The sequence below is a fragment of the Perna viridis genome, chromosome 4 (assembly GCF_037379345.1).
Source record: "Perna viridis isolate PV_CMFRI_1.1 ecotype Kerala chromosome 4, ASM3737934v1, whole genome shotgun sequence".
NCBI classification, from domain to species: domain Eukaryota; kingdom Metazoa; phylum Mollusca; class Bivalvia; order Mytilida; family Mytilidae; genus Perna; species Perna viridis.
This window is the reverse complement of record NC_142448.1, coordinates 25717496-25736991: the sequence shown is the minus strand read 5'-3', so window position 1 is coordinate 25736991 and position 19496 is coordinate 25717496. Positions and strand designations below refer to the sequence as shown.

The 19496-nt window shown below is 33.4% G+C and overlaps 1 protein-coding gene across 1 annotated transcript; it reads left to right on the top strand.

Annotated features, from left to right (window-relative positions):
- The first annotated feature begins 4786 nt into the window (after positions 1-4786).
- Positions 4787-11090, top strand: LOC148619480 (QRFP-like peptide receptor). The gene is made up of 6 exons (XM_088579391.1): positions 4787-7219; positions 7861-8255; positions 8585-8692; positions 9284-9452; positions 9996-10195; positions 10280-11090. The coding sequence occupies exons 1-5, from the start codon at positions 6862-6864 to the stop codon at positions 10193-10195; spliced, it is 1230 nt and encodes a 409-aa protein (XP_088435517.1). The 5' UTR covers positions 4787-6861; the 3' UTR covers positions 10280-11090.
- Positions 11091-19496: the final 8406 nt, after the last annotated feature.

Below are 19496 nucleotides of genomic sequence, written 5' to 3'. Positions count from 1 at the left end.
TTTATGATCGTCATCACGTAACTTGTATGTATCCAACCGATTTGTTTACCGTATCATAGTTTTCCTTTCTCTTTCATCTTCCCGGACGTGACATTTTATGAGGGACTCTGCGGGTGTTTCTAGAAAAGCAGAAGACGCTTATCCTACCTAGAAAACCAGAGGAAGCTTACCTTACATAGACGTGGTTTGATAAAGTATGACATTGCCATCGCAATCAGTTCAATTTGTACGTTTGTTTTCAAATGGAAACCTACTGCATGCTGTAACATGATGGAAACAATACTTTAGAGTGTTTTATTTGTTTTAGGTTTCTGTTTGTTGTTTGTTGACCTGATTCCTTTTGGTGTTCCTTTGTCTATGCCCCTTATCATTCGAGTATAATTGCATTGACCTGTGTAATCATAGATTCCCTTTCGTCAATGTGTTGAAATGGACCAATTGCGTACTTTTTTCGATAGGTATCTGTTAGGTATCCTTTGCTTAACAAAAGCAACCAAAATTCGAATGAAACATGTTTTATATCGGTGCACCTGGTCCATGCTCCCAGTTTTTAGTGGAATTATTTACTTCTGTTTCTTTGTAAGTATTATTTTTGGTTATTTCATGTTCTTTGTTTTGTGTGTCTGTTTTCCCTTTCTAATTTTTATCCATGGATTGCATTTTCTTGATTTCAACCAGAATCTCTGTTCCCTTGTTACTCTATGTGTTGTGCAAGGTCACTGAAGCAACAACCCTCAGGTAAGCATTCTGACTCCAATTCATCCAATCTCCCCAATATTCCGCGAGTATGGTTGAGAAGAAATGACTACAAATTTTAACGTCCTGTCCTCCTTCCTGCATTCGAAACGAGCAGTTACTTGAGTAGTACTCAAACTAAAGATAATACAGAATGCGATGCATGGATTGAAAGCTTATATATTTTTACTTTTTGATATTTCGTTTGAAATGTTAGAGTAAACAAAAATCAATATGTGGTTAATCATATAACCCCAGTTCATAAGAGAAATAAATTATATATAATGTACTGGAGAATTCAAAATAAAGCAAGATTATTCTGTAAATGACAGTAAAATACCGGTCTCAGTTATGCATTAATATTCCCATTGACTTCATATAGTGAAGTGCATATTTTTTAGGACTTTTAAGAAAAAATTTTAAATAGATTCAATAAAACTTCCATTTATGAAACATCTCTTAGGACATGTAAAAAATTAATTTCCCGCAAAACTACACAGATTGGACAGAAAAGTAGTCTTGAACTAAAATTAGCCATTTCCTCTACTTTCACTTTCGCTTAGCACTCATTAAAACCTTTTCCGGGGAAGTTATTTTTTTGTTATAGTTTTCTGAACAAAAGTTTGTCATCTTATAGGATTATGTTTCTCTATTTTATCAGTCATTGTTCATATCTTTTGACGAAATGTTAGTTTGTAAAGAGACAAAAGGAAAATGCAGTATATTTTCGTAACCTCCTTGCAACTTAATAACAAAAATAAAAATGAGTGACCTTTTTATGGGTGTATCACATATTACAGAATTTGCGTGATTCTTAGCTGGAGTACAACTTAAAGTCCACCCACATAGACGGTATCTTATACTACAATTTTAAATGAAACATATATCAAGATACTGAAAAATTTTCGAACTTAATTCTGTTGGTGCAAATTAATATAAATATTTCATTATTTTGACAAGTTCACTGGTCTTGTTTTCTATTTCATAGATAAAACATTGCACTGCATTGTGTTGCTACCTCTTTATCGGACAAAAAGTTATATCACTGTTAGTATAACAAAGAAAAGTCTTATGGTATACTGATAGCCAAAAGACAATGACGAAACGAGGAAAACGAGTAAAAAAATGGAACGAGTACAGGAAATTACAAAACTCTTCATCAAAGTCAAACATTTCCGTAAGGCCTCTTTATAGTGTGGTTTTTGTCATAGTATAAGAGCAATAAATGCACTTCTTATATATTTTTGTTATTAACTGTTTTGTTGTCCTTGCCTTTTTAATTTAAGAAAAATTATAGACGACTTTTTGGGTAAGGGAAAAATATATTCTTTAAGGCGCACAACATTTTAGCTTAATATTTAGTAACATTTACACAATTCAATGGATATTTTAAGGCAATGGGTTGACAGAACTTTATCTATCATGGTTTGTAAACATATGCCATGTTCTCGTCTGGCTAGGAAGTCGAGTTCTAATTTTGGACAAAATATTTTGATAAATGCCTATTTATAAATCGAAAATGAAGTCAAATATTCATACAATCAGGTGAAATAGAAGAATTTTCAGTTCTCATCACGTTTTGAGATAAACAGTCTCTCAGAGTTATAATATGTACCTTTTTCATGTGGATTTTATCTAGATTGTAAATAGATATTTACCAATCTAAACAAAATGTTATTAATTCAGGAACAGCCTGATATCTATAATAATAATAATAAATGCATTTTTCATTAAACTTCTTCAGAAATGAATAACTTTTTTTCACATTTTCAATATACTTTTTCTTAATATGATGACCGTACTATAAAATTACATCAAAAAGAGTAATAAACGATTGGAAGAGTAATCAAGGGAACCAAGGTTATAGGGTAATCAAAAGAATGTAATCCAGGGACAAAAACCAGATATGGAAAATAGATAAACACAACAAAGAACATAGAGTAAGCAAAATCATACATACAAAGGAACAAAAGTATTTGAGCAACTCGAACGCCACTAATAAGTGGGAGCATGGACCAGGTGCACCGGTAGAGTATGCGTCCTCTGCTTTTCTAGAAACACCCGCCGGGAGAAAATATAACTCTTTAGGCCACAACCATTGTGTATAAAAAAAGTGATAAACCACATGACCAACATTTCCTGCAACTCATCGGCTGCGCCTATTAAAAACATGAAGAAACTAGACCTCGAAGTAAATCACAGGAACTCCTTTTTATCATTGTTTTACCTGGCTGTCGCTCGGGGTAAAACAATGTGACATAAATGGCCAGCCCGTGGTAAAACAATGATAAAATGTAGTTTTCGTGGTTTATTTCTTAAGTTAACATCGTGTGTTTAGACGTTTGTTGTTACCTTCAGCTATACAAACTTATTTTCTTTTTCATTTTTAACCCAATTAAGGGCAAACTATTTTAAATTTTTTTCTTCTCATATAAGATTTGGCTGGAAACGGTAAGAGGGTCAGAAATGCGAAAGAAAATGTGTTGATCCGAGATTTTTGTTAGTTTCAACGCATTATGTTTTTTGCGAACCTTAAAGTATACTAAGTAAAAGGTTAGTAGGTTAATTCTAAACTCGACCGAAAATAATAAATAGAACGATTGATAGAAATGTGAAATTAATTTTTAAATGTATATTTGTACATAACAATCATTTTTTTTCTCAACTTTTCCAACCTTCCTCATTACATATAATCATCAATGGGACATACCGAATGCATCCAAACTATATTGACAAAGAAATATGGACATAACCATCCTCTGTTTTAACTTGGACGATTGTGAACCTCAGACCGTGAATTGTACCTTTATCGTTTTTAGATTTTGCAGTAATCATGTACTTGGGTTTGGTTGCTTTCACGTTCAAGGGGATGTATGCACAATTTTTACCTCCGGTAGATAAAGCAATCGTGTATAATTCTCAGACTGTTAAATTGGAATCAAACCCTTAAAAGAATTATTTATGCTATTCTTGATCGAAACTTTTTAAGGAGCGGTATTTTTTTTAACATGAGCTACACGGATGGTTTATTTTGCTTGTTGAGGTCAACAGAAACTTAAATTTTATATCAATAAATTTAAGAAATTCAAACCAATCTTAAAGTACACCGAGTCTTTTCTGCATGTGCGTTAAAAATGAAATAACGTAAGTGATATTTGATTAAGTAGAAACGTTCTTTAACTAATACTGAGAAATGGTTAATAACAAATTCATTTCAAATTTATATCTTTACATAAGGCGAAGAGGGTTACACCCCTCGCACTGACCTGACAATATTAGATATCGAAGTATTTATGACGTAAATTCACTGACATCTTCAAAATTATTTAATACACAAATTCATATTGAAAAATAATTTATAACCGAATATGTCGGTTTAGTCTGTTTAATGTCTAAGTATAGATTGATGGTTTCAAAGTTCAATATTTTAAAGTACAACTTAGAAAAATGTTTAAAAAACATATTTTAGTATAAGTACACCAAATTTTGATAGGAGATTTTGAATTATTGTGCAGAAATGCTTCAAAAAAAAGTACCGTGCACACGATCGCGTGTGTGTCTGTATGTTATTTTCTCCACACCTTTGTCTTAATTTATAAAATCAATTACGATAGTTTGAAATTTAGAGAATTCATGAAGTTTTAATTTATACGATTTTTATCAAAAAATATTTCATTCAAATTTTATCTTTTTATTAGAAATGACCAAATTCATATATTTCATCATTAGTCTGAGACTTGGCTCTTTGTGTCCGCTTTTATGTAATTATGAAATTGTTGCTGCTTTGTAAGTATATTTGTTTTACAATTATGTCCTTTCAACGAATTTATTAAGTACCAGTCCATATAAAATTCTGACGCTGCCTATGGTAAGGTGATTCATGGTGCAGAAAAAAAACACGGAACAAACGATGCTTTTTTTGGTCTACATATGCTATAGTTTTATGTGACAATTTTTTTGTTTTTGTTTTGTTTTTGTTTTTGTTTTTGTTTTTTTTTGTTTTTGTTTGTTTTTGTTTTTTTTGTTTGTTTTGTTTGGTTTTTTTTGTATTTACATGTAGGTCTGTACTTTTGAGATAGCTACACTTTAATCTCTCACTGAAATCAACCAAATCAAACCTAAACAAGAACGATAACTCTTGCAAAGTGCTAATTTCATGTACAACCTATATAAATTTGACCCAAAAGCACAACACCCGCATGAGGAAAAAATCTACGACTGGTTATGTGGTCTATATCTGTTTCTGGACAAGAAATAAAAGTGAATTTGGTGGATTTTTGTCATGCACGAATGACCTCCAAGGCGCGGGTCCAAGGACTGGCGTACCGGGCGTACGCCCCCTAAATCGGATTTATATTAAGACTGCTGCTTAAATTTAAAGTGTGCTTAAAGAAAATGAAGCTTTTTCATTTGTGTTTGTTTTAATGGCGTTACTCTCTACATCAGTTAATGGATCAAGGAGTACACCATTTTGGTGTGTATGAGATATATAATGCATATTGATACAGAAAACAACCATTTGTTTTTTATTATGAGGCGGCTAAATTCGTTGTAATTTTTTATAGTCATTTTATATTTGTTTTTTGTTTTACCTGTGTCAATATTTTTTCCAAGGGATCTTTGGAGGAGGCAAATGCTTTATTTGTTTGTTATTAAAATATCTTAGGTTTCTTCCAAGCAAGCAAATCATTATTTATGTCGACATAACCATTTTACTAGTTTTTGTTACCGTTCTGCGTCCAACTGGATATAATAAAAACTTAGTTATTTACGTTTGTAGTTTATAAATCAAATGAAATCTGATCGTCGCAACATGTTTTAATATGTATGACATTTTGGGTTTTATACAGTAAACGTAATAATTTTCGCGGTTGCTAATTTTCGCGCATTCTGTTGAACATAATTGCGGTATAAATTTTCGCGCTTTCAATAAAGTTTTGCGTTACATGGTGTTAAAAATTAATTTCGCAGGAACAATTTTCGCGGTTTTCCGTCCATCGCGAAAATAGCGAGAATTAGTACCTTTACAGTATTTCAGTTTTTATCATATCTAAAAGAGTCTTCATTACATAGTAATTATAGTAACGATTACGGTCTTGATGTTGGTTATAGCCCAACCAAAACATAACTTGACTTTGCGACGATTCAAAAACAGATTCCTTCTCTATCACAATCTTTTATATTTATTTTCATCCAAACCAACTTTATTTATGCACGCACGGCATGAACACCTTAGAAATGCCGAGATTCTTCCTTTGACCAACTTTAATAATTTATTCACTTACAGATTTTGTAAAATATGTGAAGATGAAGTTGATGATGAGTACCAATTTTTCTTATCTGTAAACAGAATTTGGATCTAAGAAATAAGCTATTTGCTGAAATTGTTAAACTAAACCCTAATTTTAGCCAATATCAACCACTAGAAAAACTAAAAAAATATACATCTCCAACAGCTGAACTTCTGGCAGCAGTGTGTGATTTTTTTAAAGCAATCATTAGAATTGCGAAATTGAGGTCCATGCCGGTCAAAAGTTGCACAATTGCATATACCTGTATATATATTGATTTTTGATGTCCAATTTGTATTTTATTTTTGTTCATTGCATTGTATTTGCTTGACCCATATGGGTGTAATTTGCAAATAAAGTATTATTAATCCACAAAGGAAAAAAGATTAAAAATATTTTAACTTCTAACTTAAAACACTCATCAACCATAGACCGAGCATTGATTTACCTCAGCATGGTTCTGATTCTTGACAAACGTTGCTGCAAAAATGTTGACATAGTGCTCTATTAAACGGAAATTTAACATATGAAGGGAGGAAATGAACTCCAAAAACTTGTTGTCAGAAATGTCAACAACTCCCTCAAAACAAAGTTTTCTAGACTTAATTGTTTACACTAATGTTAGATTGGGGAATTTGTCTATTCATGGATTAAGTAAGATTTCAGTATTTAAGATAAGATGTTAAACGGTCACATTGATTCGTTCTAAGGGTCTTATCTTTTTCTACTTTTAGAATCGTACATTCAATCGCCCGGATATTCGTTCTACATGTACATTTAACGTAAGGATGAGCAGGTGCTTATATATTATAACGTGAACGATTTCTTTAAAAGTATGGACCATTTTAATTTTTCATCTTTTCATTTTGACTTGTCTAAGTTTCAGAATTTTAGTTTGAGTGATTTACTTGGTGATAAAGATGGAAATCATATGCCAAGTGAAGAAAAGGCGGCAAAAATATTTGCGTACGTTGTTGCAATTATTATTTCATTCTTTGGGAATTTGCTACTCATAATAGTTATTCTGTCAACAAAGAGCTTGCGAACAAAATTCAACTTCTATATTTTGAACCTTGCCGTTGCTGACATTTTGGTGCCAATGACATGTATGTGGCTCCATTTGATTAACGATTTTTACAATGCCCAATGGATTCTCGGATCATTCTTCTGCAGAATAAATACATTTGCACAAGGTAAGATATGATACCTATTTATGATCCTATAAAGTCTAAACATGATAGTTTTCTTTATGATAAATGAATAAGTAGTCGTGCAATTTCAAACGCTAAAATGAACCAGAAAATAAAGGAATTTTGAATGGACCACAAAATAAATCACTGAAATTACCGATTTTTATAAACATACATAATGAGCAAAGACAAGTATAAAATAATCCAGTCAGACGCCTCCCAAACGGGCAACATATAGACAAATTCTGTCTGTCATTTGTTTAAGTTGTCTTAAGCAATTAGTAGTTTTACTCTGTTTTAGGTCTCTTTGTCTTCTGGCATCTAAAATCTGAACAGCGCCTCATTCGTGGCGTCACGTAGTTTTATTTCAAACAGACCATCCCAACACTTCTGTACTTAAGAACAATTTAAGATTAGGTGGTACAATTCACTTTATTGTTGTGTTAGCTTTATTTGTTATTTAAAGAGAAAACACAGCACATCTCATCTTAATTTCAAAATGACATAATGCCGTCAACATACAACTTCAAATACGAACTGTATGAATATTAATACCACTCTTTGTACGAGTGGCTTCCTAAAATATTGAATATACACCAACACTATGTAATATTAAATAAACCTTTTTTTTTATTTTGTTACAGTTTTTGTTGTATCAGTAGGAATTTTGACATTGCTGGTGACAATCCTTGACAGGTTTCTGGCAGCTGAACATCCATCTTTGTTATGGCTAACTCAAGGGAACCAACCTGTCGTTTTAATAATTACATGGATTTCCGGTGCGTTGTTAGCGTTGCCATGGTTACTGTACACGCGACTCACTGAATTAGACTGGATTGGGGGACATGAAGTGTTGTGTCAAGCAAAATTTCCATCAGTGACCTCCAGGAAAATATATGCTGTTGTGTTCTTTGTTGTTGGGTATGCTATACCCATCTGGATAATGTGTGTCTGTATTGTGCTTTCAATGGGAAAATCTAAGAAGAAAGATCAACCCAAAACTATTTTACATGCATCTGTGATCACAATGAAAAGACGGGTATATAAATTTCTTATTACATTGTAATTGAAAGTTCAATTGTAAATTCAAAATAGACAGTAACTACGGAAAACAGTTCATCAAAGTTCAGTTATAAATTCAAAATAGACAGTTTGTCTTGAAATATATTTATCAATTTATACATTATAAGAGAGCTCAGGTGCGTGTTCAAATTAGCTTTATTCATTAAACTTTTCGTTTCATTGTAATGTCATAAATTACTCAAAACAACAACATAAAAAAAAACCAACAATTTTTCGAAATTTTAAGAATATACAATGCAGAATAATTTCAGTTTTACTTTTTATTTATTCATCTTTTTCCTTTAGGCAGTAAACATGCTTCTGGCTGTTTTAGTTGTATTTTTCATCTGTTGGACCCCACAGCAATGTCTTCGATTGTGGGATGAATTTAGAACAATAAATGAACACACACAAGTAAGTTCTTTGTTTTAAGTTAGATCCAAGGTACTGTGGCAATATTAAGTAAATTGCATATGTCATGTGATATTTTGTCAAATTCATTTGATTGAATAGTTTATATATGTATATATACGAAAGAAAAAAATAAAAAAAACAACAACAAAAAACAAAAACCAAAAAAAACGAAAAACAACAACAAATGAAACCATCTTAAACGTAGCATGAGAATTTAAAGATTTACCAACCTGAGAATTATATCGTTTATTTAAGATCAACATTTGTCAGTATAAATGGTTGTTCTGTATTGAAAGTTTCGCGTGAAAATCCAACGGTATTTTGTAATCTTTTGGCGTTTTTCGACGTTTTTATGATGTTACGAATAAGGGCACCAGAATGAAGGTTATATTTTTGTTTAAAAAAATGGCGATTGTTATCAGACACGTCATTCGTACAACTTTTTAAAACTGACATGGTTAGGCAGAGTTGTTAAAGCATGTCATACCGTCGAAAGTATATAGGCATTAGGCAGTATATAGGCGTATATCATTATAATTGATTTATCTTCAATCCAACAGTTTTATAGTAAAATCTTCATTACCTTTTCAGTTACCGCCGTGGATACTTGGTTACACATTTGCTGCCTATTATTTGGCGTATTTCAGTACTTGCTGCCATCCAATCATATATATTTGTTTTAACAAATGTTTCCGGCATGCTGCTCTTGCCCTTTTCAGGTGTAAACGGAATAATTTTACACCTACCACTGTATATCCAGGTAAATCTGATTTCCTTCTATTTTGTCTTTTGTTATTTACATTTTATTTTTTATTTTTTAACACATGTTCTATGCATATGTCTACTTCTTTCGAAACTTTTATTTCTTATTATACGCCATTTGATTTTATTGTGGTTGGAAGGGCTGTATAAAAATTCGAAAAGAGGCTTTATCAGTATGGTAAAAAAAGTCCAGGACAATCATTCGGTCGGATATCAATATGCTTATATTGGAAAAAAAGAAATCGGGACTGAAATTCCGACCAGAAAGAAAATCTGGGATAAAAATTGATGGTAGTCCCATCTCTATCGCTGAATAATACATTGGTAGCTTCCTGATAATTAATTGAAATGGAATATTAAGAAGATACATATTAAATGCCCCCAAAATTCATGCAAAGAATATATAAATGAGAAAATATGTACGGAAATGAATAAATCGAATGTTGAATTAAAATCATCGAGACATTCACTGCTTTGTAATTCGACACCGTACATCGAATCATTATACATCCTTCGTGTTTCAATTTTTTTCTGTTTACAGGTATCTCGTCAGATATTCCTTTGAACGACGTTGAGTCGTCGTCCTTATCATCAGAACAAGAACAAAGACCAAACCCTGAAAGCACAGAGCCAGAACAACAGCCAGAACAATCTCAAAGCAACAATGATCATCGATACTCATTCAGTGACATTCATCTTATCCAAAGCTGCTTTAAAGAAGAGCAGATTCCGCCAGTGTAGAAAATATAAACTATATTACTAGACGCCAGAACACGCTTGGCAGACTTTCCCTTTACCCTTCACCTTTCTACAACCTGGTACAACTGGTACCCAAACAAATTCCCCCATCTGCTATCAGTATGATGTTGGTTTTTTGTATTTTCGTATCAGGGTTTTCACACATTCAGATGAAAAATGTGTATTGGAGACTGCGTTCTATTTCTTGTGTGTAAATACGTAGAACTGTCGGACCTTATTGTAGAGATTATGATTTATTCTAGTAACTTGGTTAAATGTCGTAGTAGAGAGCCTTAACCTTTATCCCACAATGTCCAGCCTGTGTTTGAACTATTGGACGAAATTATTAGAATATTGATGTTCGATAGATAGGAGTTTAATTTAGTAGGCGTTTCTGATAAAGTTTGTACTAGTTTGGTGCACTGTTTGACGTAATCTCTCTCTCACAATTTTGACATGTAGATAAGAACACTTTAAATTATTAATATAATACTCAGAATAACTTGTAGGAGTTGAGAGACGGTTCTAACTACAGGGTTAGTAATGACTTGTAGAAGTAGCTCTGAGAGACGTTCCACAAGAGTCCTAGCTACGGGAGTAGTGATGACTTGTAGAAGTAGCTCTGAGAGACGTTCCACAAGAGTCCTAGCTACGGGAGTAGTGATGACTTGTAGAAGTAGCTCTGAGAGACGTTCCACAAGAGTCCTAGCTACGGGAGTAGTGATGACTTGTAGAAGTAGCTCTGAGAGACGTTCCACAAGAGTCCTATCTACGGGAGTAGTAATGACTTGCTTAATTCATTTTTGTATTTTGGTAATAGAAAAAGAGAAATAGTTCATATTATAACATTGTTTCATACCATAATTTGTTATGAAAATAAATATATTTTTTAAATTAATGTAGTCTATTGATCCGGTCTTCGAATGACGTCAGTTTCCTTATATAGATATATATATATTTATCAATGATGGACTTTAACGAAGTCAATACATGATATATGGACCTTTTCTGATTATATCGCCCGAGGCGAAGTCCGAGGTCAATATAATTTAAAATGTCCATATATCACGTATTGACTGAGTGAAAGTCCTTAATTTATGTATTACATATATGAATAGTGTATTATACATGGGAATGGCCTTCAATTTTGTATTTTGCAAGATTGCTACGTGCCATTGAAAATAAGGATAAATCAATAACATGTTTTATTATAAAAAAAACACAACATATTTTGCATAATTTCTGCTTTGATCAAATAAGAATTCATATGGAACTACATAGCGTCAATATGCTTAACAATAGAAAAAAAGTCATCAGGTACGCTAAATAGCCTTCGAATCACGTGATCATGATAACCAATGAAAAAAAGAAGGATGTTGCATCATATGTAATATATATCAGCGCCCTAGGCCACTCGGCCAGCTAGGCTATATAAAATATAGCTTTCGCTGGCCGGGTCATTCCTCCTATAGATGTCACAGCAGTACAAGTTCGAGTCCCGCTGAGGGAAATACCAAAATTTGCATCGCAAATTTCACAGTTCTAGCATCGTTGGGAATTTTTCAGACCCTTCTATAAGTTTACATTATCTTCCCTGTATCAATTTGACCCGATGGAGCAGTGTAGCGAATGGAGTCGTCACATTCTGAGACGTTTGTATAATATTGATTTGTTGTAACATGCATCATTAATTTGTTCTACTATCCTACATAATAACACCTAGATCAACTGTCCCGTACTACCATACATCGTGTACTAAGTAACAGCCCTAGATTAATCCTACGAGGAGGAAAGACCCGACCAGCGAAAGCTGTATTTTATATAGCCTAGCTGGCCGAGTGGTCTAGGGCGCTGAACTTTGAGCAGGTGGTGTTGCCATAGATGTCACAGCGGTACGAGTTCGAGTCCCGCTGAGGGAACGACCAAAAATTTGCTTCGCAAATTTGACATTTCTAACATCGTTTGGAATTTTTCAGACCCTTATATATATATATATATGTGTGTGTGTGTGTTACAGGGCAAACTGGAATAAAGTAGGTTACGGAATCCTCCTAGGGCAAATTGGAATTCCAATTTGTCCTAGTAGAAATTGGATTTCTGATTTGCACTGGTTTAAATCCAGTACAAATCTGAATTCCAATTTCTACTAGGACATATTGAGATATCCCGATTTGTACTAGGGGGATTCTGGATCCTACTGAATTTCTAGTAGGATCTAGAATCGTACTAGAAATTTAAATTTATAGGATCCTGGATCGTCCTGGTATTTTAAACTATAAAATGTGTTTGGACATTGAATTCAAACTACATTTAATAATATATTATTCAATCGATCAACAATTTGTGATCAAGTTAAAACAGTAAAAACACAACTTTTTCAACATGTTGAAAATTTTCAAATTTTCTTAAGGAGCACTTTACTTATTGCAACGCTTTGTAAGATTCTGTTCGTGGCATTTAGTTGAACAAATCAGCTTTACTTTCCGACACGAACATCTCAAAGTGTTACATTTGCCGTTACAATTGCATGTGGATGAAAGTTGACAGTCATCGTTAACTGAGCGTTCTTTGACATGCTTGAATGTGAGATATATCGGCAAGTTCGGTTGGATTAACAGCATTTAATCCAGGAAAACATACTTTCCTCAAATCCACAAGATCATCTTCAGAATAGTAGTTTTTCAAAATACCATCTATTGAAAGAGTAATCAAGGGAACCAAGTTTATAGCGGTAATCAAAAGAATGTAATCCAGGGACAAAGACCAGACATGGAAAACAGACATACACAACAAAGAACATAAAGTAACTAAAATCATACATACAAAGTAACAAAAGTAAATGAGCAACTCGGACTCCACTAAAAACTGTGAGCATGGACCAGGTGCACCGGTAGGGTAAGCGTCCTCTGCTTTTCTAGAAACACCCGCCGAGTTGCTCATAAAAAGTCAAGTCCGGGGTAGACAAACGAGGAAAGGAAAACTATGACCCGTTGAATAAATCAGTTTTCATGGTGCTGATGATACACCATAACGATCCACGAGTTCATGATGACGACCATAAAACTTCTGTAGTGATGACTTCAATCTTGTAGCAAGATAACCCCGTTCCAGAAGCCTATTTGTTAGAGTTCTAGCGCGATACAAAAAGTCTGCGTAGTTTCGGCAAGCTCTGGCATAACGTATAAGTTGTGATATGAACACTCCATATGCAGGAGCCGAAGGGATGTTGCCACAGATGAAAGGAAAGTTGACAATTCTGAATGAAAAGTCATCACGTTTGTCGTGAAGTTTGGTCAATAGTTTTCCTTTACCATCGATTTCTAAGTGTAGGTCAAGATATGAGGCTGACTTCACAGTGTCTGTAGTATCTTTTATCTCAAGTTCTTTCGGGTAGATGCGATGTATCAAATTGTTTAAAGATAATACGTCATCTATATAGCGGAAACTGAGATTGAAGGATCTAGCCAAACAATATTCTTTCATTCTGATCAGATCAGCTATAAAGGCAGCCTTATAAGAGTGAAGGAATAGGTCAGCTAGTAAAGGAGCACAATTTGTTCCCATTGGAATGCCGACCGTTTGTTGAAAAACACGTCCACCACACTGGACAAATATGTTGTCGATTAAAAATTCCAGCATTTTGTAAACATCTTCCTCTGTATATTTGGAAGATGATTTGGAATTATTTCTTACAAAGTATGAGGAATCTCTACCAAGAACTATATATTTGTATCTAGGTGTACCATCTTTTTTGGAAAAAACAACGATGTATAATGTTTTTAAGTCGGAGTCGGGATTTTAACTGAGTATGGGGAATAGAAGTATACAGTGTTGAAAAATCACAGGTTTTAATGCTATTATATTCAGATAATAGTCTTGAACTGATTGTCTCCAAAAGATCTTTTGAATTTTTCAGGATCCACATTGAATTAATACCACTACGGGAGTAACAAGTGTTGTGGTAGGACTGTAGACCCTCTTTGACAGTTGTGAGTATAGAAGTTAAAAGTTTTGAAAGAGGTTTTGTGGTACATTTTGCAGATCCAGCTATGAAACGTTGTTTGTATGGATTCTTGTGAAGTTTAGGAATCCAGTACATAGACGGTAAATCACAATCATCGTCCTTGATATAGAGACCAAAAGAGGATAGCACAGATTTATGGTTTTCCACAATCTCTTCTTTGGAGAGAGTGGTAGCAGTGTAGGTCTTATCACTGTTATTATGTTCTACGTCTACCTCTGATAATAAACATTGGATATAAAACGTTTTGCAGACAAAAACAATGTTGTTTTGGGCTTTGTCTGCTGGTACGACAACATATTTGTCATGTATAGCAGACAATGTTTTTGTTACATCGGGGTCTTTGAAAACATTTTATAAACAGAATTAAAATCGCTGAAAACTTTAATATCAAGAATTTATTACTACTTTTTTTAAATAAAAGATGATTAGATAATTATTTTATCTTTATATAACACCACCACACTCTCAGTTTTTTTTCTTTATTTACATGTATTATAACTTTTTAATAAATGTACACTCATTTAAGTCAGGACGATCCGGAATCCTCTTACGGCAAATCGGAATTCCAATATGTCCTATCAGAAGATGGAATTCTGATTTATACTGGATTTAAATCTTTTTAAAGTCTGACGAATTAACATGAATGTTATCCATCTTTAATTGAGTAACAAATTCTATCTTTAGTCTATCCTCCCAAGTCAGGGTTATGAGTCCACCCCCGCTCCCTTAAACCCCTGACATCACTCGTTCATATTTAGCGGGTATCGTCCAGCGTCATCTAGTGAGTAACCTAAATTTAACCCGGATCCAAAATCCAATCAAATCACTCGTAACAGAAACTCTTCGATATAACTTACAAAATGGCTACATACACATAACGTCGCTAGACTCTAAACAGAATTATTTTTTGGTCATATTGAATCATTTGTGACATCATACAACTATCAGTTACTCGTATCATTGTTTACCTTTCCACAGACATTTTATGTCAAATCAGTTTTCATTGGTGCTTCGCTCCTGGAGAAGCAACCAATCGGAATTGGCTGGACGATACCCGCTAAATATGAATGATTGATGTCAGGGGTTTGAGGGAGCGAGGGTGGACTCAAAACCCTGACTTGGGAGGATGTAATTAGTCAAGTTATTTTATTCCAGGCGGTGAACTCACTATTCTTACAGCTGCATTAGCTGTCATTTTTGTAAGTTTTTGTTTCTGTTGAAATATACCTTAACTTTGAATTATTTCTACTAAATTGTACTTTTCCTGTATAAGTTCATTCGGTATCCACAAATAAAATGCATTAAATACATGAAATAGGTGTCTATATATTTACTGTCTTGCAAGACAAAAAATCGACCTAGCTAAATCTGTATGCATGTGACTTCTTTTGACCTTAATCCGCGCATGTGCTATAAGGGTCGCCCCTTTAATAACAAATCTGATTGCAAAGCGAAAGTGGTTATTCAACGGTAAGGAAGATCGACGGACTCAAGCAGTAAAAGAAAAAAGTTCGAATGTAACGCAAGGATCCTTTTGAAATTTACCTATTGTGACATAGTGTGGCTTTAATATGTTCATTATTTATTTGAAAACTAATCCAGAAGTAGATGAAATGAAATGAAAGCAAGACACGTGCTTACCTGTGTATCCCTTATTGTTATTTGTTTTACAAAGGTTAAAGTATTTTTAACCCAGGTAAGTGTCCTGTCGGCGATCTTCGGAAGTAATAGGCGAAAAATAATTAGATCAGAGCTATCTATCGTCTCTAATTTAAATCAAAGTGCTGAGGCGCTGAGTCAATGAAGACCTCAAAGTAATAAAAAAATATTCATGTAACCAAATTGTAAGCTAAATATATTATTGCTTTGGTATTCCTGGCTGCACACGTACGTTGATGTCCTCAAATTTCCTAATACTTGAATCACCATTTTTTACAAAATATGAATTCCACTGATAATCACTGATTATCAATATTCGATGAATTTTCAAAGTAAGAATGGATCTACACCTTGAAATTTCTGTTTGGAGATGCATGTAGTAGAAATTAATCCTGCAGACTGGAGGAACTTGAACAAAAGGCCTAATCTCAAGAGAGAAATGAGCAAACAACTTCTCCTTGTTTGTGCTTACTTTGATGTAGATATTTTTTTAAATAAATTTAAACAAAAAATTGTCCTGGTCATCGCTGTCCGGATTAAGATATGGGTTTAACTCGTCGAAACTGTGCACATATTTACAATGAATGATTACCTTTCTCTAGGAATTTTTCAGTACAAACAAGGATAAAAACTCTTGTTTTAAAAATTACTATACAGTTTAAAGATCATTAAACTAAAAACAACTTTGTAGCTCATAGATTTGAGCAATTTAAGATTCCAATTAAGTTGGAAAGTCAGTGGTATAGAGATGTGGTGAATACAGGGAATATGATGCACTTTGAGTATAAATCCATCTTTTTTTTTCTCTCCAAAACAAAAAAGTTATTAATGAACACATACCCCATCACTACCACTTTTTTTATGATAAATCACTATTGCTGAGTGTTTTATACCTGTCTGCCTTCAATAATGTATGTGCATTTCTTTCACTTTTTTCTGCATGATTGTTTCACAAATATGTATAAGATTATAATATAAGTAACTCTTATGTTTTGCAAGTTTATAAGTGCTAAGAAATCAGGCTTCATGTTTTTATAGTTTTTTTTATTAAGAGATGTTGACATGTACATTTACAGCTGCTTCATGATACACATACACGTAAAAGGACTTGGGAATAAAACTTTGTTTCATGCTTAAACAGTGTCCCAGCACAGAAATGGTCTGTTTTACTTTTGCCTTCTAACGTCATCTAGTGAAACTTATAAGTGATAACCACTGAAAAATGGCAAAACTCGATTGAGCTTTCCTCCCTGCGAGTGCGAATGTTCGGGTCAATTTGACAAAATTGACAATATTTCAAAATTGAAATAGTTAATATCATATAATCATTGAAATCTTGCAGTTCTACACATATTAAATAGCCTTAATATCGTTATACGCCTATATCGTACGTAAAGTAAACATCACATACTTGACATGGAGTATGATCGGCGGCGGAGCGATATCTTCATGTAAACTTTGATAGGAGAATAATCCGCGGAGTGTTATTTTGTTCGTCATATGTTGAAAAGTCTACCCTGGTTACGTAATTTGGTTGCCGGCGATCTCTAAGTCAAGTTCAGTCTATAAATAGACTTCCTCGACAAAATCGTTGTTTTCACAATACATTTGTATTTTGTAGGTATTATCGACATTTCTTGCTTCAATTGCATTACTACTAACTTATTTCATTGAGTCAGCAAAATTCAGTAGAATCAAAACTGAACAAATTGGGCAGCTAATGCAGCTTTAAGCGGGAAAAGACCTATTGACCACAGTTCTTGTATTTTTCTATGGTCAGTTTAAAAAAAACAATTCAGATTTTAGAACAAGTACTCTTTGTCCCATCTTAAGTTAATGACTTTGATGGCATAGTTCTTCTTACACAACTTGATTAACTTAAAACATTCACGGAAATAGAAACTGAGATTATCTTTCTTTGTGCCTACTATCATTAGCACTAACGTAAATGAACATTTTTTATTGTATGTTCCTCTTATGATTTTCTGTAAGTTGTATAGTATTTTTTGTATTTTTTCCCTTCATTTTTTTCTACGTCTTGATCATCGTATAGGGATATCGAATAGCTCTCTAGGGTTTGCGAATCACATGCCCTTGGATCAGGGTGTATATTCACATTTTTTTGTTTGTGAAATATCAAATTTTCTTCTTTATTGATATACTTTAGATTGTATCAAAATCAGCTTTTATGTAATTACTAGTATAATTCTTTGTAAGTTGGCCTAGATATCTGTCAAATAATTAAGCATTTCAAAAGAGTTCGAACGATTTCATTTAATAGCCCTACCAATAGAGTTCCTCCCCCCCCCTAAAAAAAAAGAAAAAAAAACGCAACAACAAACCTAAAAACAAACAATTAATTACTTGTATATTTTTTTTTCAAAAAAGCAAAGGAAATACACTGATATCAACTGGATTAAAGAAGTTCTAACATATAAGCCGAACTTCCCAACCACAAAAATTTTACCATTACTGTATATGTCCCATGAAGTTGCCCATGCCAGTTGTAAGCCCAATCGACAATATGACAAACTTGTAATATTGAACGCTGTTTTCTGGGATATAATCAACTTGTAAGCTTGGTGCGATTCACTTACATATATGTCTATGCAAATTTTAGCTCACCCAGCCCTGTTGTCATCGCTTGGCGTCCATCGTCGTCGATAACAATTTTTGAAAACTCTTCTCCTCTGACACTACTTGATCAATTATAATAAAACTTAATGTGAATGTTTCTTGGGGTATTCTATATAGAACTGATGTAGGAATTTTTGATCTATCGAAAAATATGGCCGCCGTAGCTAACATTAGAACATAGTGGTCAGATAGTAGTTTTTTGAATAAATCTTAAAAAAAACCGTTAGGTTTAGTCAAATTATCACATGGGGATAAACGTTCAACATGATTAAGTCTATCTGTGATCAACTGTTCGTGTTAATGTGTTAAGCAATGTTAGAGTTATTGCCCCTTTTCAACGGTTTTTTTTTTGCTATTTTAAATGTTATTTCCTTCATTTTTTTTCTCCTCTGAAACTACAGGACTGATTCGAACCAAACTTGCTATGAATGTTCCTTGAGGTATTGTGCATTAAACTGATTTGGGGATTTTTGTTCCGTCGAAAAACATGGCCACTGTTACTAAAAAAACATGGGGTTAGACATAAGTTCTTCGCATATATCTAAAAAAAAACGTTGGGTTTAGCCAAATTCTGACAGGATAGTGTTCGGCATGATAATATCTATCTGTGGTCAAATTTAGTGTCAATCTGTGTAGCCATGTTGGAGTAATTGTCCTTTTTATGTTTTTTTCGATATTTTTCAATATTATTCCTTTAAAAAATCTCTGACACTACACGACTATATAGAACTAAATGTGGTCTGAATTTTACTTAGGGTGTTCTGCATTGAATTGATGTCGGGAATTATGATCCCTCAAAAAATATGATCGCTGTTACTAAAAATAGAACACGGGGGGGGGGGTATGGGGGGTAAGACAAAAGTTTTTCGCACTCTTCAAAACCTTTACGTTTAGCAAAATTTTGACCTATTTTTCGGTATTTTTATTATCATTTCCTTAAAAAATCTCCTTTGACACTACTGGATATTGATATGACTGTCAATT